Below are 23,808 nucleotides of genomic sequence, written 5' to 3'. Positions count from 1 at the left end.
GCCCGGCGAGGCGAGGCACGCCCATTCGTCACTCAATAATGGCCGCCCTCAGTTAGCGTCAGCCGCACGCCATCTTCCATTCCACGCGCCCATCTGCGCCCGGCATTAGCGTTCATGGCCCGTCCCTCACGGCTAAACGCAGCCAGAAGTTAACGCCGTCGCGAGAATGGATTGTCGTCCTCATTTCGGCTATTGAAGACATTTCACTAACTGCCGTCAAAAAGGTCATGGCGAGATTACAACACGGAAATAATACGTGCTCGTTAAATGGACGAACGTCTCGGCAATATATTCCTAGCCATGGCATTCCGTTAAACATCCAATCTCGAACAAAACAGGACGAAACTGCAGTCGATTAAAGAGACTATTACTAACCTCGAATGTAGCTAATATTTGTCTCATAGAAATTCAAGTCCGCCTATTATGCAAACTATTATTCTTTTTAATGCCGAGGCATAAATCAGTACCTTTTTACCGTTATCAAGTGTTATTTCCTAGAATCTTAGGCTCTCTAAGGCCTTCCTTACTTTATTACACAGCTTCAAGCTGTTATTTCCGGCCGGCCGCGGTGGTCTCGCGGTTCTAGGCGCGCAGTCCGGAACCGCGCGACTGGTACGGTCGCAGGTTCCAATCCTGCCTCGGGCATGGATGTACTTAGGTTAGTTAGGTTTAAGTAGTTCTAAGTTCTAGGGAACTGATGACCACAGCTGTTAAGTCCCGTAGTGCTTAGAGCCATTTGAACCATTTTTTGTTATTTCCGTGGTACCTGTCCTCATTTAGACGCTCATCTGTTGCGGAAATACACACAGGAACGGGTAAGTATGTTTAATAAAGCAACATCGCAAATTACAACTTCGAACTTGATAAAACACGATGTTTGTGTTGCTGCTGGGTACTTGGCGTGTTTTCATATTCAGGGACAACATGTGAACATCAACTGTAACAGGACTTTCGATGTGACTCCTCAGCTAGAGTTCGGCGGTCTAAGGCGTCAGGTTATGAAAGCAGAGCTGGAAAAGGCTCAACGGTTTTCACTGTTCATGACTAGAATGTGGATCGTCAGAGTAACAACGAGGGGGTATTCAACAGGATTTGCGTAAGGGCAACAGTTTAGAAATTATCGCCTAATCAACATTGACAATGACGACGCTGCTAGTGGCAACGGTCACGCTGAGGATGACGATAATGACATTGCTAATGATGATGGTGGTAACGATGGTGTTGAAAGTGATGATGATGATGATGATGATGATGTGATGATGACGACGACGACGACGACGACATTGATTATAACTATGCTGATAACGAGGACGCTACTTATAGTGATGATGACTATAATATTTATATCGATCGAATTAGCTATCTTCTGCGATGAGTCGATCTGTTATTTGCCATGGCCGTTTCAAAGGATCATCTCGGCCATTCGTCTCAAGCGATTTAAACGCACCATGGAAAAACCTAGACCAGGGAAATTGGGCATATGTTTACACACTGCTGTTCCGAAATAAGAGCCCAATGTATTTCTTCTTCCTCTCTGATCTTTTCTTGGTTCAAATGGCTCTGAGCACTATGGGGCTTAACTTCTGAGGTCATCAGTCCCCTAGAACTTAGAACTACTTAAACCTAACTAACCTAAGTATATCCATGCCCGAGGCAGGATTCGAACCTGCGACCGTAGCGGTCGCGCGGTTCCAGACTGAAGCGCCTAGAACCGCTCGGCCACCCCAGCCGCCGATCTTTTCTTCATTTACTTACTAAAATAAGTAGTCTTTCCCCTTACTTTTCAATCAGTACATCGAAGAAGCAATGATAGAAATAAAAAAAGGTTCAGGAGTGGAATTAAAATTCAATGTGAAAGGATATCAATGGTACGATTCGCTGATGACATTGCTATCCTGAGTGAAAGTGAAGAAGAACTGCATGACATGCTCAATGGGACGAACAAACTAATGAGTACAGAATATAGACTGAGGGTAAATCGAAGAAAAACGAAAGTAATGAGAAGTAGCAGAAATGAGAACAGCGAGAAATTTAATATCAGGATTGATGGCCACGAAATAGATGAAGTTAAGGAATTCAGCTACCAATGATGGACGGAGCAAGGAGGACATCAAAAGCAGACTAGCAATTTCAAAAAGGATATTCCTGGCCAAGAGAAATATACTAGAATCAAATATAGGCATAAATCTGAGTAAGAAATTTCTGAGAATATACCTCTGTAGCACAACACTGTAGGGTAGCGAAACATGGACTGTGGGAAAATCTGAACAGAAGAGAATCAAAGCATTTGAGATGTCGTGCTACAGACGAATGATGAAAATTAGGTAGACTGATAAGGTAGAGAATGAGGTGATTTCGCGCAGGATCAGAGAGGAAAGGAATAATGGAAAACAAAGCCAAGAAGAAAGGACCGTATGACAGGACATCTGTTAAGACATCAGGAAATGACTTCCATGGTATTAGAGGGAGCTGTAGAGGGCAAAAACTGCACAGGAAGACAGAGATTGGAATACATGCAACAAATAATTGAGAGCGTAGGTTGCAAGTGCTGTTCTGATATGAAGAGGTTGGCATAGGAGAGGAATTCGTGGCGGGCGGCATCAAACCAGTTAGAAGACTGATGACCAAAAAAAAAAATTCTTGTTACAAAACTTGTAACTCACCAAAACATGTAATCATATTTTATTTACGTAAATCTAATACTGGTTTGTATTATAGGTACATATCAAGTATTAAATTATTAATACATGTTGCTAATTTTCATAACGTTGTATAGCGAAACATAAGAGTCCGGGGCGTTAACCACTGTGCCACCACACTGTATGGTGTTCTCTGATCTGCTCCAACATTCTAAAAACATTTTGGAGTTTGAAAATATTCATTTCACTGCCTTATTCTGACGACCATTTATAAAACTCGTAAGCATGTATTTTCAAAGTGTGCAAATAAAAGCGGACAGGAGGAAACGTGAGTTGCGCGTCTAAGACGCATATTGGCGGCCAAGAGGATTGTGCCGCAGCGCACGTGCAGTCCCCAGCCAGTGCTTCTCGGAAGACCTAAATAGGGTCAACTCGGCGGAGCGCGCTGAAAATTTAAACACATCTGGCGCTCCAGGGCGGCGCAGCAACATTTCGTGTGCGAGCTGGCGTCTTTGCGCGTCTGCAGAGTTATGCAGTAGCTGTCTTAATACAGGCAAGTCATCAAGAGTATCTTCTAGGTAAGTCACCCGTTGCTCCGGGAACTCATCCGCTTGGTGGACACTACCACACGTTCCAACTCGCCACGCTACAGTAGAAGCTAAAACCCTGACTCAGGACAAACCAATCCCTTCCCACTGATACGCTTTTGAACAGTTCTGTCCCCCAGTTGATTCACTACGAACAACAGTCCTTAAATAAATGGAGTCAAACGTCAGCACCAAACGCATAAATTACGTGTGTTCATTATAAGACATATTCGCGTCACATGCGTCATGTTGGTTTCAGGTATATAAAATGGCTGTTCAACTGTCTATTAGTAATTTACACGGATGAAACATGACATAGAAGCAAACACATTCCAGGAAATATCGGCCAACAACCAAGGATCTCGCCATGGTATTGTGAAAGTGTGGGGCTAGAAGCCGCCTCTGAGTACAGTTTGAAATATTGACTTACTTAGTATAAATGTACGAGTATTTGAACTATAAGCCTTTCGATTAAGTCGGCTCAGATTCCACTCCGTCCCACGGTTGGGGAACGTGGCACAAGCATAATGTAGTACCAGTATATAGTCCACGATGATTAGGTGGAGAATGGCCTGTACTTCGGTCTCTAAGGTGACTTGAACTCAATGCTCTGCATTTCTCTGTCTTGAGTCAGCTCAAAAGTTAAGTGTACAACATTCCCGTTGATACGGTTCTAGAACTTGGAAAGTGAATTGAACAGCCTAGTGAAGCAATGAGAGATGATTCGGAGGTGCTTCAAAGAATTCTAAAATCTCTGCGGAGGCGAGTGCAGTACTGCACTGAAATGCAGCGACAACACGTAGACCCATACTTCGAACAGGTACAAGTGTGCAGTGAAATGTAAAATCTAACGTGTTGAATCAGTATAGTATTTCATTTTAAATTAAGCCACTAGTGAAATTTGAGTAAAATGAGACAGATCAGTTTATATCTGTGACACATTTGATTAGCTATGACGATACTACATACTGGAGACAGTGCCGGCTTGTAACATTCGCATTTGTCTTCCAAGCGGCTTGTTTGCGGACCCATGTTCACTAGAACATTTTCATTTCATTAACCGTTTATTTCCACCACCCGTATCAGTTTTTGCTGTTAATTCACCCACTGTATAGTGAACATTAAAGAGTGACGCGGTGGTGTCGAAGTAAGTTTTGCCTCGCAGAGCGACTATAGGAAATTTTAAGGATACAGTATTTTCAAATGAGAATATCCAAAAAATTGATTATATTTATTTTAGGTTTGCAATGCAAATAGATTACCGTCTTATAACTATCCTCCAGGCGGTGTTTACATCCACACATCATACATTTTCAAACCAATGAACTAACAGGAGATGCTTTCGGAGAGTGGACGTAAAAACTTAAGCAATGAAATGTCTGCTTCAGAAGCTAATGCCCAATTCAAATGGTTCAAACGGCTCTGAGCACTATGGGACTTAACTTCTAAGGTCATCAGTCCCCTAGAACGTAGAACTACTTAAACCTAACTAACCTAAGGACATCACACACATCCATGCCCGAGGCAGGATTCGAACCTGGGACCGTAGCGGTCGCGCGGTTCCAGACTGTAGCGCCTTTAACCGCTTGGCCACTCCGAATGCCCAATTCACACCCAACGGTTTGCTGAACTGTTTTCACTACCACAAAAATTTATGTAAGAGCAACGCACAAACTGTATCGAATCTCACTTTCAATAATGTCGAAGGAAAACTAATTCTTAAATTTGAACTCGGCCGTCAATCTTCGTTGTGAGAACAATTTCGATATAAGGGCATTCCGAGCTTCAGATGCTACTGGGTATTGCCGAAAGAATTCAGTCCTGAGCAAGTGCTTGTGTTACATTTTGTAAGAGAATTAATACTTGTACGGTAGTTCCCGCGCGTATCAAAAATACGGCAAACGCTGTGTCCAAGAACTATTCATAAATTCAGTATTTCATTGTAAGGAGACAACACGAAGCCTGGCGTGACATAGCTTACATTTTACTCCATTTAACGACAGTCAGGGTGGAAAAAATATTATCTAAACAACTGTTGCGGCTGTGGACAGACTTACAACGAAAATTATATGCACACATGTAATAAGACTCGTTCGACATGATTTCCATTAAAATCACGCAAATGAAATGTGGAACCTCTACCTAACCAACAAACCAGCTACTCGACCACTAGTGTCATGTCGCACGTTACTCACCTTGTGATGAAACAGTACGTGACTGGCGGCGAAGCACAAGTTCCGATAACAGTTTCGTTTCAGTAATTCAGAAAACAACAAAAAAGATAACTAAACACTGAAAGCCAGCTCTTAACGAACATAAATGTTACTACAGCACTTGTGAGGAAGCGAGGTGAAGACTTAAAAACCTGCCTTTGTGAAGCTCCAGGTCTAAATAGCCGAGAGAAATTGCTATACCGATAAGATAATCTGCATCGTCAGGTCTGAACTAAATTCGACAAGCGAGAGAATGTTTAACAAACTGAAATTAACCCTTGTCCGTCTCTCTGGACAATCAGAGATAATCATCACTTACTGAAAACTTTGTTCTTTATATAATTACCTTCCATCAACGTGGTGCAAGATGCCCAGTTACAGCTATTGACAAAGTGATTTACACGTTCGTTGAACACTTTCGGTAATCACATACAAAATACGAAGACAATAATAAACTAGGATGTGTGTATTTCATAGCCAATTGCAACGTTCGCTACGGCGTGCCCATGCATAAGCTATATGGTGACAACAGATCCTCATCTACTAATGGGTATTAGTACTGGCGTTACCATCACCACCTCACCCTCAGTAATACAACAATCTTAGTCGTCCTGAACGTCTAAGCCAGTTTCGACTTGTTCTGCCTTTACGTATTCTGTTTGGTCAAAGTTATTCTTGACCTTCAGGTCATTTTTTACTCTTCGTTAAAAACAAAGACGAAAAGGAAAAACAATTTATAGAGTTTTCGCACTCGTTGTGTTCTTCGCAGTTGTGGCTCTTCGATTACTGTTGACACTCTACAGAGGTCTGTCCTCCTGATGACATCCGATTGTGAAAGAAAGCGTAGTTTTACCACGCCTCCGAGAATCTTCAGCGTGATACTTCTATCTGTTTTGCATAAGTGACATGTAGTGGAAAAGGAAGTGGGCGGGCGGTAACTGACACATGAGAATTCTGAAAGACGGAATTACGTCGTGTGGTAGTTGTAACAATGACTATTATTAGATCAATGATATACAATATCCGACGAATGAGTGTCTTCAAAATGCTATGTGGCAGTCTTCAAATTGCTATGTGGCAGTCGGCGAAAGCAGGGGATGATGAGAATGAACGCGACTACAACGTTAATTCTGAGTGCACGAAAATTCACCAACAGGTTCTCTCCAAATAGTGCTGCGTTTCTCACGAAACGAAACACCGTATGAAAGGTTTTATCTCCGTGAGAAGTTCTGTAGCGAGATTAACTTTCAAGACAAGAAATGGTTTGTGGCTTGCGGTCACAATAAGCACAAATGTTCATTACAAGTACTAGTTAACGACAATCCTTAGGCATTTAACTATATAGCACTTCGTATTTGAGGGACGCTATTTGTCTTCTTTCCTTCTTTAACTTGTTACACATCATTTGTCGGCAAGGTGAACAGCCATTTGCTAACTCACGTTCTCTTACGGTGGGTCGGAAGAAAGAAGACTCGTCTGGGCGTATTTTATGCAATAACATTTTGGGCCTAGCAATACAGTCGGCGAACTGTAAATACTGATCATATAACATCTCAGCACAAACGATGTCTGTGGTGGACACACACACACACACACACACCCGCGCGCTCGCTAGCTCGTTGAACATAAGTGTGCACGTTAATGTGACCCTTAAACGACAAATATCGAGTAACATAAGCAGGACGTTTAGTAGTTGTACAGACAGATGATCACCGACACACTGTACGGTACTCTTTAAGGTGTTGGTTAACGATTAGGTTCAGAGCACCCATTTGGCTTTACGACGTTTTTAAAGCTCACGAGTGAGCAATAAGGCAATGCACAAGCGTTTCTAATATCAGCTGATTCGACTGTGCGAGTTCGCTTTCTAATAACGTAAGCGACGTCCCTTGCTGAAGAAAGGTGGCCTTCCACGTGACGGAATTTATACACCCGTTTGTTACTTTGGCCAGTGACTGTGTGTCTCAGTGTTTGCTTCCAGTAAGTTCATTTCTAAAACGCTAATCTTACTAGAAACATTTACGACAATTTTAAATGTTTCCTTATCAAAGCAATAAAATGAACCAATTCCACTCTACTTTTTTATATTCATGTTCAAGACTAAACAGAAAATACAATGAACGAAGTTGCGTATTTCGTTTTGTACTTTGTGACTGCAATTTAAAACCACTAACAATACTCGTATTTTCCACCATGTGACATTCACATCTTCACTCAAAGGAAAGGTCTCCGACAGATATTTGGACCTGTTTACCAAACACAGAAATAGAAACGCCAAGAATCCGGTAACACGAAATTTAGTAACTGTATCATTCAAAACAGAGACTTGGCAGAAGGTTCCAGTATCCACTCAATGTTGACAAATAGCGATTTTTAAAATATGAAACCCCAATTTTAATACGTCCGTAATCCCGAAACGTAGCGTAAAATGTGACATTCATGGGATCCTACCGTAGATAAGTCACCTAGTTTGCACTTGACATCTACGCAGGTGATTATCAGAAACACCGCAAGTCCCTCCATAATGTGGTGTCCCGCCAGCGTTGTTCCCGAAGTGTCAAAGGAAAACAAACACCACTGACGCTTGATAAAATCGATGTGCGCCTCCACTGTATACCTGCCCTTCCAACAATGGACGGCATCGTCAATAATAGGCACTAGCTGCCACCTGAACACAGACTGCCCATGTTGACAACTGACATGGGCCTCTTTGTTAGAGAATAAATGCATTGATGATTGCTTCTTAAAATCAATACTTGCAATAAAGCGCTCGCGTTCAGAATAAATATACAGGGAAGAGAACACGGGGCCTGAACGCTGAAAATCATTTAAATTCATATGGGTAGTGCGTTGTGTTACGTATGAAACCCAATTAAATGAGCATTAAACACTGGAATATTTTAAAATTTCACAGGCCTTGGATTAGATCCAGCAATGGGACTTGTCAAGTTTGTGTTCATTTCACTAAGTTAAGAAATCTTTTTTTTTAATCCAACAAATTTTGCTTCGTGTCTCTGTGACACAAGGAAAGATTTGAAGAACAGCCTTAATCCTTATCGTAACGGAAACTCCCGCGACATGAGAGTTATTCACTGTTCTTTACGATTAGTGTGACGAAACTGTTTACGATGATCACGACCATGAGAGTTACACAGTGATATACATTTAATTTTTACTCCACGTTCTAACTACGAAGGCTAAAAGAAATTCCTTGTAAGCAACTACAAAGTTGGACAAAATTCTGTTACGATGATATTCGTATTGCAGATTCATTGTTAAAAATAAAGGAAGTCATTGTTCACTTTCCATAAGTAGATTTGATTCTTCTCTCTCTTTGTTATTTGCACATAATTTTATGTTTAGACGGAATTATATCTATTTTACGTTCGGATAAAATTCGTAAAAATATTAAAAATAGCTCCAAGAGGTGGCCTTAAAACGAGGTGCGATTTCCCTAAATTGCTAACACCAAAACTGCTCGTTTCTGAAACAGTGAATTTTTAAAGCGCAGTGTAATGGCTATAACACCAATAATCAATTAACGGAAAAAAGATCTGTCAACTTGGTGAATGGAAATGAGTGCTTTAGTGGCGAAAGAGGCACACTGACATGAGCTACCGAGCAATTCACATATACTGTATAACAGCGCCGACAAACATATGCGCTCCTGGAGCGCGCTCGGCGAGTGCAGCCGAATATTTTCAGCGCGCCGGTTTCCTCCCACCAAATGCGCCATTCGAGGCTGATGCGTGCGTGAGACTGCCATATGCTGAAGCGTGCACATGTGGGACACTTAGGAAAGCGTGTATTGAAACACAGTGCGGCTACTTCTAAGAGCCGAATACTGTAGCATATTTTTGTAAGCAGGATTTTGTCTTGTGACAGCCAGAGCGAGAGCAGCAGCAGCAGCGAGTACTGTTTGTATAAAGCGTTTATTTTGCATTTTGTTTACGACCTTCCACTAAGGAAGGGATTCTATTTGTGTTTATCTGCTCTGCATAGTAACTAACAGTTCTTGATAAAACTTTACGTAGTTTTCGTGTTAGATTTCTTAGTGTTTTCTTGATCGTTTAGAACAGAAAGCGCCCTAAAACCGTCTTTTGTTTCGCGGCCGTTAGCCACTAGTCACTTGAATCAGCAGTTGTCTTGTGACAGCCAAAGCGAGAGCACCAGCAGCAGCGAGTACTGTTTGTATAAAGCGTTTTTGTACTTATTTGCTGCGCTTAGCTTTTAAATAGTTTTTCTGGGAAAACCTAGCGTAGTTTTCGCGTCTTGTATTTCAGTGAGTGTTTCTTGATTATCAGAGTAGCTCATCAGAAGATTATCTTGGGAATTTGTCACCGTATAGAGTAGGGTAAACATAGTCATGTGTAGGGACTGTGGTTGCTGTGAGCGGACGCAAGGAGAATTGGCCACTCTTCGGGGGCAGGTGGAGGCTTTGTCTGTTAGGCTCATCGAGCTCGAGGCGCAGGCGTCGGCTCGTAGTGGCGTTGGGGCAACTGTGGTGAGACCTATGCCTACTTCGGTGGCCTTGGAATCACATGGAACCCCTGATGTCGCTGCGTCTTCCGGCAGTGAGCATCTTACCGGTCAGCCATCACTCCAGGGTGAATGGCGGACAGTGGTGGGTTCGCGCGTGCCTGGCCGAAAGGCGAAGGTGGGATCTGGCCGCGTGGCAGCTGCCTTACACCTTTCCAACAGGTACGGGGTGCTTCCTAGTGGTGATGACATCGTTTCCGAGCCACCACAGGATGCCTCGCCTGTTGGGCCAGTGGCCGATTCTCCGGCAAGGTCCCGACAGTCACAGAGGGCGGGTCTATTAGTTATAGGGAGCTCCAACGTTAGGCGGGTTATGGAGCCCCTCAGGAAAATAGCGGGTAGGTCGGGGAAGAATGCCAGTGTGCACTCGGTGTGCTTGCCGGGGGGTCTCGTCCGTAATGTGGAGGAGGCCCTTCCGGCAGCTATTGAACGCACTGGGTGTGACCGGCTGCAGATAGTAGCACATGTCGGAACGAATGACGCCTGCCGCTTGGGTTCTGAGGCCATCCTTGGTTCCTTCCGGCGGCTGGCTGATTTGGTGAAGACAACCAGCATCGCACGCGGAGTGCAAGCTGAGCTTAATATCTGCAGCATAGTGCCCAGAGTCGATCGCGGTCCTCTGGTTTGGAGCCGTGTGGAGGGTCTAAACCACAGGCTAAGACGACTCTGCGACTATAATGGTTGCAAATTCATCGACCTCCGTTATTGGGTGGAGAACTGTAGGGCCCCCCTAGACAGGTCAGGCGTGCACTACACACCGGAAGCAGCTACTAGGGTAGCAGAGTACGTGTGGCGTGCACACGGGGGTTTTTTAGGTTAGAGGGACCCCCCCTTGGGCGAAACGATAAAATACCTGACGGCTTACCAGAGAGGACATTATCATCGTTGATAAAGAACGTCCGTCCTCAGAGACAAAAAACAGGAAAAGTTAACGTAATATTGGTAAACTGCAGGCGTATCCAGGGCAAGGTTCCTGAATTAGTATCTCTTATTGAAGGAAATAGTGCGCATATAGTATTAGGAACGGAAAGTTGGTTAAAACCGGAAGTGAACAGTAACGAAATCCTAGACACAGAATGGAATATATACCGCAAGGATAGGATAAACGCCAATGGTGGAGGAGTATTTATAGCAGTAAAGAATTCAATAATATCCAGTGAATTATTAGCGAATGCGAATGTGAAATAATCTGGGTTAAGTTAAGTATCAAAGGTGGGTCAGATATGATAGTCGGATGCTTCTATAGACCACCTGCATCAGCAACCGTAGTAGTTGAGCACCTCAGAGAGAACCTGCAGAACGTCGTGAAGAAGTTTCGTGATCATACTATTGTAATAGGGGGAGACTTCAATCTACCAGGTATAGAATGGGATAGTCACACAATCAGAACTGGAGCCAGGGACAGAGACTCTTGTGACATTATCCTGACTGCCTTGTCCGAGAATTACTTCGAGCAGATAGTTAGAGAACCAACTCGTGAAGCTAACGTTTTAGACCTCATAGCAACAAATAGACCGGAACTTTTCGACTCCGTGAATGTAGAAGAGGGTATCAGTGACCATAAGTCAGTGGTTGCATCAATGACTACAAGTGTAATAAGAAATGCCAAGAAAGGAAGGAAAATATATTTGCTTAACAAGAGTGATAGGGCACAAATCGCAGAATATCTGAGTGACCACCATCAAACGTTCATTTCTGAGGAAGAGGATGTGGAACAAAAATGGAAAAAATTCAGAAACATCGTCCAGTACGCCTTAGATAAGTTCGTACCGACTAAGGTCCAAAGCGAGGGGAAAGATCCACCGTGGTATAACAATCATGTACGAAAGGTACTACGGAAACAAAGAAAGCTTCATCATAGGTTTAAGAGTAGTCGAATCATAGCTGATAAGGAAAAGCTAAACGAAGCGAAAAAGAGCGTAAAGAGAGCAATGAGAGAAGCATTCAACGAATTCGAACATAAAACATTGGCAAACAATCTAAACAAGAACCCTAAAAAGTTTTGGTCATATGTAAAATCGGTAAGCGGATCTAAATCCCCTATTCAGTCACTCGTTGACCACGATGGCACCGAAACAGAGGACGACCGAAGAAAGGCAGAAATACTGAATTCAGTGTTCCGAAACTGTTTCACTGCGGAAAATCGTAACACGGTCCCTGACTTCAGCCGTCGCACGGACGCCAAAATGGAAAATATTGAAATAAACGATATCGGAATTGAAAAACAACTGCTATCACTTAGTAGCGGAAAAGCATCCGGACCAGACGAGATACCCTTAAGATTCTACAGTGATTATGCTAAAGAACTTGCCCCCTTTCTATCAGCAATTTATCGTAGATCGCTGGAAGAACGTAAAGTACCTAGCGACTGGAAGAAAGCGCAGGTCGTTCCCATTTTCAAGAAGGGTCATAAATCAGATGCGAATAATTATAGGCCTATTTCGCTTACGTCAATCTGTTGTAGAATAATGGAACATGTTTTATGTTCTCGTATTATGACGTTCTTAGATAATACAAATCTCCTTCATCATAACCAACATGGATTCCGCAAACAGAGATCATGTGAAACTCAGCTCGCCCTATTTGCCCAAGAAATTCACAGTGCCGTAGACACTGGCGAGCAGATTGATGCCGTATTCCTGGACTTCAGGAAGGCATTTGATACGGTTCCGCACTTACGTTTAGTGAAAAAAATACGAGCTTACGGAATATCGGACCAGGTTTGTGATTGGATTCAGGATTTCCTAGAAGAAAGAACACAACATGTCATTCTTAACGGTTCAAAATCTGCAGATGTAGAGGTAATTTCGGGAGTACCGCAGGGAAGCGTGATAGGACCTTTATTGTTTACAATATACATAAATGACTTAGTTGACAACATCGGTAGCTCCGTGAGGCTATTTGCAGATGACACGGTTGTCTACAAGAAAGTAGCAACATCAGAAGACTCGTACGTACTCCAGGAAGACCTGCAGAGGATTAATGCATGGTGCGACAGCTGGCAGCTTTCCCTAAACGTAGATAAATGTAATATAATGCGCATACATAGGGGCAGAAATCCATTCCAGTACGATTATGCCATAGGTGGTAAATCATTGGAAGCGGTAACGACCGTAAAATACTTAGGAGTTACTATCCGGAGCGATCTGAAGTGGAATGATCACATAAAACAAATAGTGGGAAAAGCAGGCGCCAGGTTGAGAGTCATAGGAAGAATTCTAAGAAAATGTGACTCATCGACGAAAGAAGTAGCTTACAAAACGCTTGTTCGTCCGATTCTTGAGTATTGCTCATCAGTATGGGACCCTTACCAGGTTGGATTAATAGAAGAGATAGACATGATCCAGCGAAAAGCAGCGCGATTCGTCATGGGGACATTTAGTCAGCGCGAGAGCATTACGGAGATGCTGAACAAGCTCCAGTGGCGGACACTTCAAGAAAGGCGTTACGCAATACGGAGAGGTTTATTATCGAAATTACGAGAGAGCACATTCCGGGAAGAGATGGGCAACATATTACTACCGCCCACATATATCTCGCGTAATGATCACAACGAAAAGATCCGAGAAATTAGAGCAAATACGGAGACTTACAAGCAGTCGTTCTTCCCACGCACAATTCGTGAATGGAACAGGGAAGGGGGGATCAGATAGTGGTACAATAAGTACCCTCCGCCACACACCGTAAGGTGGCTCGCGGAGTATAGATGTAGATGTATAACGCGTTTATTTTCAGCTTTTGATTTCTCTGGCAAAGCAATAACTATCACTATTCAATTAAATAACTACATTAAAGTCTACTAATACGGTAAACAGAACTACAGAAAGTTTTGATGTTAATAAATTTTTGATGTTTATAAAAAAGATAAAATTCCATGCTTATAAATTTACAGACGTGTCGGTTTTAGAAAATGTAACAAATCTCGAACTATGGTTCATGATGCTGTCAAACACGTGGAGATAGATTAAAATCTGTTAAACCCGATCGTTGGCGAAACTTTTGAGTATTTCGTAACAGAAAAGAAAGACAAAGCTAGCACCCATGTATTGAACCAAACACTGAAATGACTTTAGCAGCTTGTCTTAGTAGTCGAAGATATTGCTGTCGAGGTAATATTTTACGAACGTTTTGTAAACTGTTGACAAGCCTTTGCGCTATACGTCTATCGGCTCAAGTTGGAAGTAATGAGGAACATCAGCACCCAAAAGCGAGAACTATCTGGCATTCAAGTAGAACTCAGTCTACAATCGTGCAGTGTCCTGGAATCTCTATGAAGACTCATCACGTAATATTGCAGTTACTGAAACGTAATCAGTGATGTTTGGTCTACAAATAACTGCCTCGAGTTCCGTGAAATGTTACATCTCATGAACTTTAAGCTAATTTTCAGCAGGATGAATTTTGTTTGATAGCATCAGTCTTGGCTGCCACGATTCCCCCGCGGCGTCCACTTGCAGCGTTGCTGTTCCCTCTTATCCTCCGCGACCGGAGTGCACGAACTCGCCGAGCGCTGATTGGCCAGGCTTGCTGTATGATGTAGAAAGCATGACGCCTCTGTGCCATGGGTCGTTTTATGTAGCTCCTTATTTCTTCCGGAGACTCGTTATCTGCTTCTCATAATTAATTAAGTGTTTGCGTATAGAACTTTCTCCGTGTCCAAACCAAGTTATGTCTGAACCAAAACTCGAGCTTTTGAAGACATTCGTTAGGAGCTGCAAGTAAACTCTAACGAGGAGAAGCAGTGGTTAGAAATCGGGAACTATACTCGAGAAGACGGGAATACAAATTTCTGTAAGTTGATCATGACGCGGCTTGAATACAGAGAGACTTATGCGGCGACGAAAAATTAGGAAGCCAGAACAAGAACGAAGTTGGTTCATGTTTTGTAGAGCAATGGGAAAAGATGTTAAAAAAACAATGGAGTCAGATCAACGCACAGAAAAGCAATGAGATAATTGCCTCCTTTCGTTCAGCTGCCAACCACGCACAAATAACAAATGCACATCCAAAGGATTAATAAGTGGTCAATAAACTTACGTACTGCGCACTGTTAGGAAAAAAAACACTAGACGAAAATTAGGTGTAAATCCCTTGCTCTCACTACCTTGCTCTCATTAGGTGTACGAACACAACTGGCGGGGCTTCTGTCACGTTACTACGTACAATGGATTCTACGTGGCTACATGCATGTGTGTTAGTGACATGGTCTACTGGAGACCAGTACCACATCATGTGGGTGTCCATATTACATTGAACAAATGTGTTACACACCCTGAACACACTTGACCAAACGACACCAAATCGACACTCCAATATTTCCAAACCTGTACGATGTGCTGATGAAAATTTAATCCTTTTACGATCATCTTTTTTGCATTTTCAAGAAAGAAATATGTCATTCATACAGATGAAGAATGGTGTGAGTACACGACGGTTACTGGGTTTGTTAATGGTAATGGAACTTACCAAGTGGAGATCCGAATATATCATGTCCAGAGAATGTTCACTTGCAGCCTACCACCTGTTTCGGACACTGAGGAACGCGAATCATCGGTATGAGTGGCATGGGAGGATAATATCGAAAGATCGTACATATAGATAGCTGTAGTGCCATAACAGCAGAACGACTGGTGACGTAATAGACTCAGGACAAGAACCTAGCAGAGTAGGAGGACTACACCACATGAAGGTGACATGACTGTTCCACCAGCTCTGAGAACAGATGGATGAAAATAATTGAAATTTGGGCAGAGGTTACAGACAGAGTGTCACCAAAAACAGTCGCGGAAAGTTAACGAGAATCTGGGTTGAGATCTCAAGTTGGCATGCGCTGCTTAGCACTGACACGATACTACGGACAACAGGGACTTGCGTGGGATAGAGCTGGAGTCAACTGCGACATTTAGTCGCATTCTGTTGTGTTCAGCGAGGAGTGTCTGTGGCCAATGTGAACGTAGGCAACCTGACGAAAGGCCACAAAGCACTGATTCTCAAAACCCATACCTCACAAACTGCTGGAATCATGGAGTGGGGAGTTATTGCATGTGAAAACAAGAATGATATGGTATTTATTAGAGGGAGGCCGTATGATCGCCTGTTATGATACTGTTAATGCCTAGGATGGCAAATGACATATTCCAGCAGGATAATGCAAGACCCCAGATTGCAATTCACAACAAAACACCTTGATCCTTCACTGACCTACCCAGTCCATTGATATGTCACCCAGGGAGTATGGCTAAGATGCGATGACAAAATGTACAGTGAGGTCAGAAACAGCCTGAAAAGCTTGTAAGGGTGTTGCAGGGTAGGTTGTGCTGAGAACTAATTAGTAAGAAAAAAATTCAATATGTTACGTCCTTTTCGTGTTAATTAGTATTGAAATTAGCCAATCAGTCCGCTACACGCGCAAATTCAACCGATCCGCCAGATACTGTTAGTGTCAGTTGCTCCGACAGCGTACATGTTAGCGCATGGTACTGCTCAATATTTGGCTCGAGGTCGATCCTTACTAGCATCGCGCGTTCAATTTCTGTATAGCTCTCCTGTTCGGGTTAGGAAACCGAGACGAAGAACACGTTTGGCGACACAGTCTCAGGTGGGTAGCTTGAATTAGCGCGCTCAACGGATTCATTAGCTGAATTCAATGCTAATTAACTCGGAAACGGCGCAACGTATCTATTTTTTTCTTAAAAACTATTTCTCAGCAAAAGCTACCCTGCAACACCCCTACAAGCTTTTCAGACTGTTTCTGACCACACTGTATACTTTCAAACTAACTATCAGTCGAGAATTTTTATAAATTGACACATAGTTTGTGTCAGGTACGGTAATAAATTATTCTAGTTTACATTCGGAGGCCGTTTGCATCCATTCCACCAAGAATCCAAAGGTGTATTTGTGCCTGCAGGGGTCACACAAAATACAGACGTTGACGGTGGACGTCAGTTCTAAAATAATCATTTAGTGCCCGTTGCATGATAAAAGTTTGATGAATATCGGACTCGTACTTCACGGTGTAACCCTTTCCGTCTCCACTGGTGTCCTTCGCCAGAGGTCGGTTCAGCCTGTGATCTGCGAGCAGTGAAGCCAGCGTGTGGACCGCGCAGCGGCAACAAGCAGCGAGCGGCCAGCAGAGAGACAGACAGACGTACCTGGGCGTTCGAGGTGTCCCCCGGCGGCGCCGGCCACGCCCTGCAGCAGGATCTTGGCTGGGCTGAGCGCGCACAGGCAGCGCGGCAGCAGCGTCTCCAGGCTCACGGGGCTGCAGCCCATCTTTCACTGCACTCCACTGCACATCACTCGACACCACACCCACTGTGCTACCTGTCCCCGCAACGTCCTCCTCGAGTTAACAATTCGTGAGACACTTCACTCGCTGAGAGTTGACGCTTTGCTTCTAATGGAGGAAAAGACCTCGGATGTCCTCTGTTCTTCGGTTACTATGCCGAAAGATTTTGCGCCCAAAGTCGAGGTAGGTAGGACTTTTTTGCACGATACGATTGTTATCGTCTAATCAAATTTCGTTAGATCTGAGTCCTGCAATTAAAAATCACTACTTAAGATATCAATTGTAGGTGAAAGCCATATGGACCTCGCTATTCTTACACAGAAGAAACAGAACATCCGCGTTCGACAAATCCACACTGACAACGATCATGATATATCGATAAATAACTGATGTAATACATTTGATTTAATCATGTTGTATGATATAATGAAAAAAAACAATAGCTCAAGCGCATAGAATTTTTTAGAACCGGAGCGCTGTGTAACAGAACGAACCATCCGTAGTCGGCTTAGAAATCCCTCCTACATACCCCTAAAATGGCGTACGATAGCCCACGGAAAACCTAAATCACGATGGACGGGCAGAGATATGCACTCCTCTCTTCTCGAATACACATCTCAGTTCTTAATCACCGTTTCATACCGCTCGTTATAAACAGAGAAATTTATCACTGTTTTTCTTCTAATTTCGTTAAACAATATTTACAAGCGGTCGTGTCTTTCTTGCGACAAAAGATCTGAACACCGTTTCTCTGGCTCCTGCCGTTACCATCCCAAGAAGTAAGTCGTACCGAAAGTCTCACTGTTCAAGACGTCTTTCCAAATATTCACTGTGAATGCTTCTCTCAGTCATCTGTAAAATGGGTGTTGTACGTGAAAACAATTTAAATTTCTAGAACCTTTAAGGCATCTTAAATCGATGTACATGACGAGTTCGAGCTTCGTTTACCACCATTAACGCGCATTGTTTTACAATCCGAACTATTCAAATAGAATGGAAACATCCCCCAGGCTGTGGCTAAGCCATGTCTCCACAATATCCTTTCTTTCAGGAGTGCTAGTAATGCAAGATTCGCAGGAGAGCTTCTGAAAAGTTCGGAAGGTAGGAGACGAGGTACTGGCAGAAGTAAAGCTGTGGGGACGGCGCGTGAGTCGTGCTTGGGTAGCTCAGTTGGTAGAGCACTTGCCCGCGAAAGGCAAAAGTCCCGAGTTCGAGTCTCGGTCCGGCACTCAGTTTTAATCTGCCAGGAAGTTTCATATTCAAATACCCCTCTATAGCCAGATTAAAATATCTCCAAATAAGCTTTCGTAATAACCACTGCTGAATTAACACACAATGAAACACGCATGAACACAGAATGAGTTACCACAGCCAGAAAATCTTCCTTGGTACAGAAAAGCATTGCTCCCACAAACTCGTGTAACACGAAAGAATACGAGACTCTTGAGCTTTAAGTTACTCCACGAATCGTATTTTGACGGAACCGTTGACAGAGTGTACGCCGTGAAAACTATGGCCATCTTGTTGTTCACTCCTGCTTTGAACACATTTTTTAATCCGGAGTAACAACTTTCTGAATGTTTTTTAGTGCACTGTCTCACATAACGATGCAAAATTTTCATCTGTAAAGTCTTTAACAATGCCATGATGCCACGAGTTACGTACTATTCTAACTAGGAGGCAAACAGCTAAAAAGGGTACCCCTAACCGAGGTCGTTAACGTGTGCTAATGTGGTGGCATTTAATCTAAATACAGCGAGTCGGAATCCTTGCAACGATATCAATTATCTTCAATAATCATCCGTGGCTGAGACTTCCTGATAACCAGACCTTTTGTCAGCGACCTCTGCATTAAATTTCCGAGTATCTCTCCCCTCGATTATCGAGTGATCCAGTAGTAGTCAGCACACTGTACTCGCATTCCGGAGGAAGACGGTTCAAATCCGGATCCGGCCGTCCTGATTTAGGTTTTGCGAGATTTCCCTAAGTCGCTTAAGGCAAATGCCGTGATGGTTCCTTTAGAAGGATACGGCCGATTTCCTTCCGCATCCTTTCTTAAGCCACCTTGTGCTCCGCCTCTAAAGACGTCGTCGTCGACTGAACATTAAATATTCATCAGAGTGAGGGTACGTCACACTGTCATGACAATCCGCCCGTCAGATGATTGTGTTAAGCCCGCAGGACCCTTTGGTGCTACTGGAATGGAGTAGGTTACCCGCTATTACCTAGTTCCCCCCACTCCCCACCCCTCAGCCTTTTGTATCACTATCATCGTCAATACAAACCCCACAATGCAATCTATTTACAATCGTCAGAGACTGTTAAATTAAACAGATGCACTTTGAACAATGCATTTCAAATCTCACGAGCGAAATGTGTCAACTGGCACGACGCGATTAAAAAAAAAAAAAAATGTCCAATAATACGGCAGAAACAGCCTCTTACGGTAACCCAGCCAAGCGTGTCGTATGTAATGAATACACCCAACGTTTAAGAGCGAAAAGGATAATACTCTGAGATGGGACGCCTTGCTTAACATTCCGACGTAGTGACCCTTCTCCGATACATTGGATTCTGCTTACGATATGCAGTTCTTGTTTCTGACAGAGGATTGCCACGCTGGACACTATCGTTCTCTTTCGACAGCAGCCCGCGTCCAGGAAGAGGAAGGAGAGGACGTTCAGCTGGTGGTGCCGCTGCCGAGCCGCGGAAGACCGTGTGCCAGCCGGCGCGGAGCCTGCAGCAGCTGACGTAACGGCACACACGGCCGCTGCGGCTGCTTACTGTTATCCAGGCAGGCCAACACACGCCGCAACAGGACAAATTGCCTAACCGCACGCTGATTCAACCGACACAGGCGCCCTCCTCACTCCCTGGTCCCATTCCCAGAACCATTCCTCCTTGATGCTCACCTTGTCAATGCGTAATCCGCAAGTTGCAGCAGAGTAGTTCCCATGTCGAATGCACTTTCGTAATACATGGACTTCTTTCCAGCGCGGGGAACTTCGTATGGCAGTGTTTACAAAATCACTCAGCGCCTACACCGAAAAGAAACTTTTACTTAGAGCCTGTTGGCTGATACGGCGCAGGGGCTAAGACGGTGGACTCGTATTTGGATCGAGAGAACCCAGATTACTGCTCTGCCATCGTCATTTGTGTGTTCCCTGTTTTCCTTAAAATACTGCAGGACAATTCTTAAATAGTTTCAAAAATGGTTCAAATGGCTCTGAGCACTATGGGACTTAACTTCTGAGATCATCAGTCCCCTACAACTTAACTTCTTAAACCTAACTAACCTAAGGACATCACACACATCCATGCCCGAGGCAGGATTCGAACCTGCGACCGTAGCGGTCGCACGGTTCCAGACTGTAGCGCCTAGAACCGCTCGGCCACCCCGGCCGGCCTGAAATAGTTTGAAGGAAAAGGCATCCCCCCATCCTTGGCTGAATGACCCACACTACAGCTTCGTCCCTAAAACCAGAGTTGGCGGCGGTGTGTAAATTTCTACACTTAATTTCTTCTTCTTTCTCCGAGTGAACAACTAATATCTCACCGTGTTTAGTTGATCTGCACATGCACTTGGCTGGAATACCAGGGCGCAATCTGCTTTCAACCCTGCGATTCCTGCAATGAGTCATCACTGCTCCTCGAGTAAAGCGGTCGTCATTTCGAATGTTGGTTTCAAATCCGCGGTGATTCACTAGACAGGTCTGTTTGATAGCTCAATTTAAAAAATTAAAAAACTGAAAGACGTTGTACTGTACGAAAATTATATATCGTAATTCAAACATTACTCCGTTTCGGAGGAAGGTTCAGTAGAGAACGGTTCTCGCCCCTGTGGCCTTCTAATCCCGATCGTGCAAAGTTTAAATTAGACAAATTTTACTCGTCCCCTACGCCCTTGCTATCGAAGTTTTCCATTCATAAGAACAATCTGAAGGAAATGTAACTCATTCACGAACGAAGTGGCTTACAAGGCGCTTGTTTCACCGAGTCTTGAATAATCTTCATCAATCTGGAACCGTTACCAGAAGAGATAGAGAAGTTCCAACGAGCGGTCAGTTTCGTCACAGGACATTTTAGTCCGCGCGAGAACGTAACAGAGATGCTCAACAGAAGAACTCCAGTGGCAGACGGTACAAGAGAGGTACTGTGAATCACTAAGAGGTTTACTACTAAAATTTCGAATGTGCGCTTTCCGGAACAGTCGAACACGCATTACTTCCTTCCACAGGAATCTCGTGAAATGACAAGGACGAGAAAAGTCGAGAAACTGGAGCCACTACAGAGGATTGCCGACAGTTATTCTTCCCACGTGTCATTCGTGAGTGAAACAGGGAAGGGAGAATCAATTAATGGTATCAGATGTACCTTCCGCCACACACCGTTAGGTGGCTTGCGGAGTATGCTGTAGATATACATGAAGTGAACCTACTGGCTGAAGGGTGAAGCTTGTAATCTGTCGCGAAAATCACAATACACTGCCAAAAAATTGTGTTTTCCACTATCACATCAGTCTTCGGTAGACTCCCCCCATTTCTAAAGCGAACACGTATTATCTAAAAACAAAGAAGCAGTAGAGCATGCGCTGGAAACAAGATCACGGAAAGCTCGGTGAGACAACACAAGCGACCCTTCAAAACAACTTTTGGTTGTTCGCTTCAGGGATAGTTCAGCACATGCTTAGAAAATGTTTTTGCTGTTAATATTTAAGATTTCGTCCAACATAGGCCACTACATACAAAGCATGAGCTCGGTTGAAGAAATTCTGTCGGCGGGACTGTTTTGGCTCAATGTGGAACGGGGTATGGCGCTCGAAGTAGCGGTCCCGTAACCAAAGCGGCGAAATTTGAAAAAGAAGAAGCAGGAAAATGGCCAAATCGCAGAATATCAGTAGCGAACGGGTAACCGTCGGTGTTTTGGAACACGACACTACACTCTGAGGCGTGGAAACCGATGGTTGGCTCTGCGGACACGCCGCCAGTCCGCCGATCGCGAGACTGCAGATTACGCGGCCAAGTCACGCGACCGAGACGACGCTATTTTCCGCCTCCGCGCCCCACCCCGCCAGGCACTTTGCGCACAAACAGTGGCCCCGTTTTCACGCTGATACCAGATGTGGAGCGACCAGGTGGCGCGGTAAACTCTCCCAGTGCCGAAAACTCAGTTCAAGGCGACTGTTGTTCTTGTGGGTCTTCACGACTTCCCGCTACATTGCCACTCATTCGCTTGAATACGTCAGTTTTGCTGTCAATAGGTTTGTTTCACTACCCGTTCAATGTACAATTTCGGGGCCGCGCCTGTGCGCTCGTCAGTTGGCTGTTGTGTCCGCCAGGGCCAGTGTCGGGAAGAAGGTAGTGTTCTCCAGCCTGGAGATAATGAGCTGGCCTTTCCCCAATCATCCTAAACGGGTTGTGGTAGGAGGCAACATGGCTGTTTGTGATTTCCCATGATGTACAGTTTCTTTCCGACATACGTTGGAGGAAAAAATTCCACAACTAATGCCACAAAGCAACACTCCACAGAAGCTCTTTTAGCAGGGTGCAGAAAATGACCAGTGAAAATGTCTACAATCTACTCCTGATTCTGATTAGCTGAAACGTTTAAATGTTACATAAGTTTGTGGAACGACTTGGAGCTCGCAGCATCGAGGACTCGGACGGCAGCCCTCGTGGGCTGTAGAAGTCGTATGCCCTCTGGGAATGGAGGTAGCGTACTTCAGATGACAAATGAAGCTCACCTTTCGTAGTCAACCGAGTCATTTCTGGCAACACGGAGAGATTTCCTGAGTGCTTTCCTGTGCGGGGGAGGTGTATTTCGGGTTCAGCTGTTCCGATTTTGTGGGCGATTGCCGCCGTTTTAAACAAGTGTGCTAGTAGCTACTTGGACCGTGGTATTTCATCTACATCAACATTCCTCAAGCCATCCTTCCCTGCTGCACTCGCGAATGGTGTGTGGGAGGAATGACTGTCGTAAGCCTCTGTATTGGCTGTAATTTCTCGAGTTTTCTCACTGTGTTCGTATCGTGAGATGTATGTGGAAGGAAGTAACATGTTATCCGACTCTTCGCAGAACGTATTCTCTCGGAATTTCAACAGAAAACGATTCCGTAACGAAACGTGCAGTTCTTCTTTTGATCTTCTCTATCTCTCGTATTAGTCCTACATGCCAAGGATACCAGGTTGATGAACAATACTCAAGAATCGGTCGACCACTTCTTTCGTGGATGACTTACATTTCCTTGCTATGAATCTCAGTCTAGCATCTGCTTTTCCTACTATTTGTTTCGCGTGGACATTCGAATTAAGGTCGCTCTGGATAGTTACTCCTGGATATTATACGGTAAACACAGTTTCCAGCAGTTTGTCATGAATAGTGTATTTGTACAATAATGGATTTCCTTTCCTACGCATGCGCAATATGTTACATATATTTACACTCAGCGTCAACTGCCAGTCCTTGCACCGTTCATCAATCCTGTGTTGTCCTTTTGCAAATCGCTACAGTCTTCTGGCGCTGCTATGTTCTTGTAGACA

At 44.0% G+C, this 23,808-nt stretch overlaps 1 protein-coding gene across 3 annotated transcripts in view; it reads right to left on the bottom strand.

The window, feature by feature from the left end:
- LOC124775093 (atypical protein kinase C) overlaps positions 1-23,808 on the bottom strand; it is a 759,938-nt gene that overhangs the window by 610,771 nt on the left and 125,359 nt on the right. The window contains exon 2 of one of the 3 annotated variants that reach the window (XM_047249907.1): positions 17,133-17,517. The exons of the other annotated variants lie outside the window; for them this stretch is intronic. Coding sequence (XP_047105863.1) covers positions 17,133-17,253 — 121 coding nt within the window. The 5' untranslated portion in view covers positions 17,254-17,517. The remainder of the gene's footprint in view (positions 1-17,132; positions 17,518-23,808) is intronic. 3 annotated transcript variants of the gene reach the window in all.

This window comes from Schistocerca piceifrons, chromosome 2 (genome assembly GCF_021461385.2).
Source record: "Schistocerca piceifrons isolate TAMUIC-IGC-003096 chromosome 2, iqSchPice1.1, whole genome shotgun sequence".
NCBI lineage: Eukaryota > Metazoa > Arthropoda > Insecta > Orthoptera > Acrididae > Schistocerca > Schistocerca piceifrons.
This window is presented reverse-complemented; position numbering and strand designations above follow the sequence as displayed.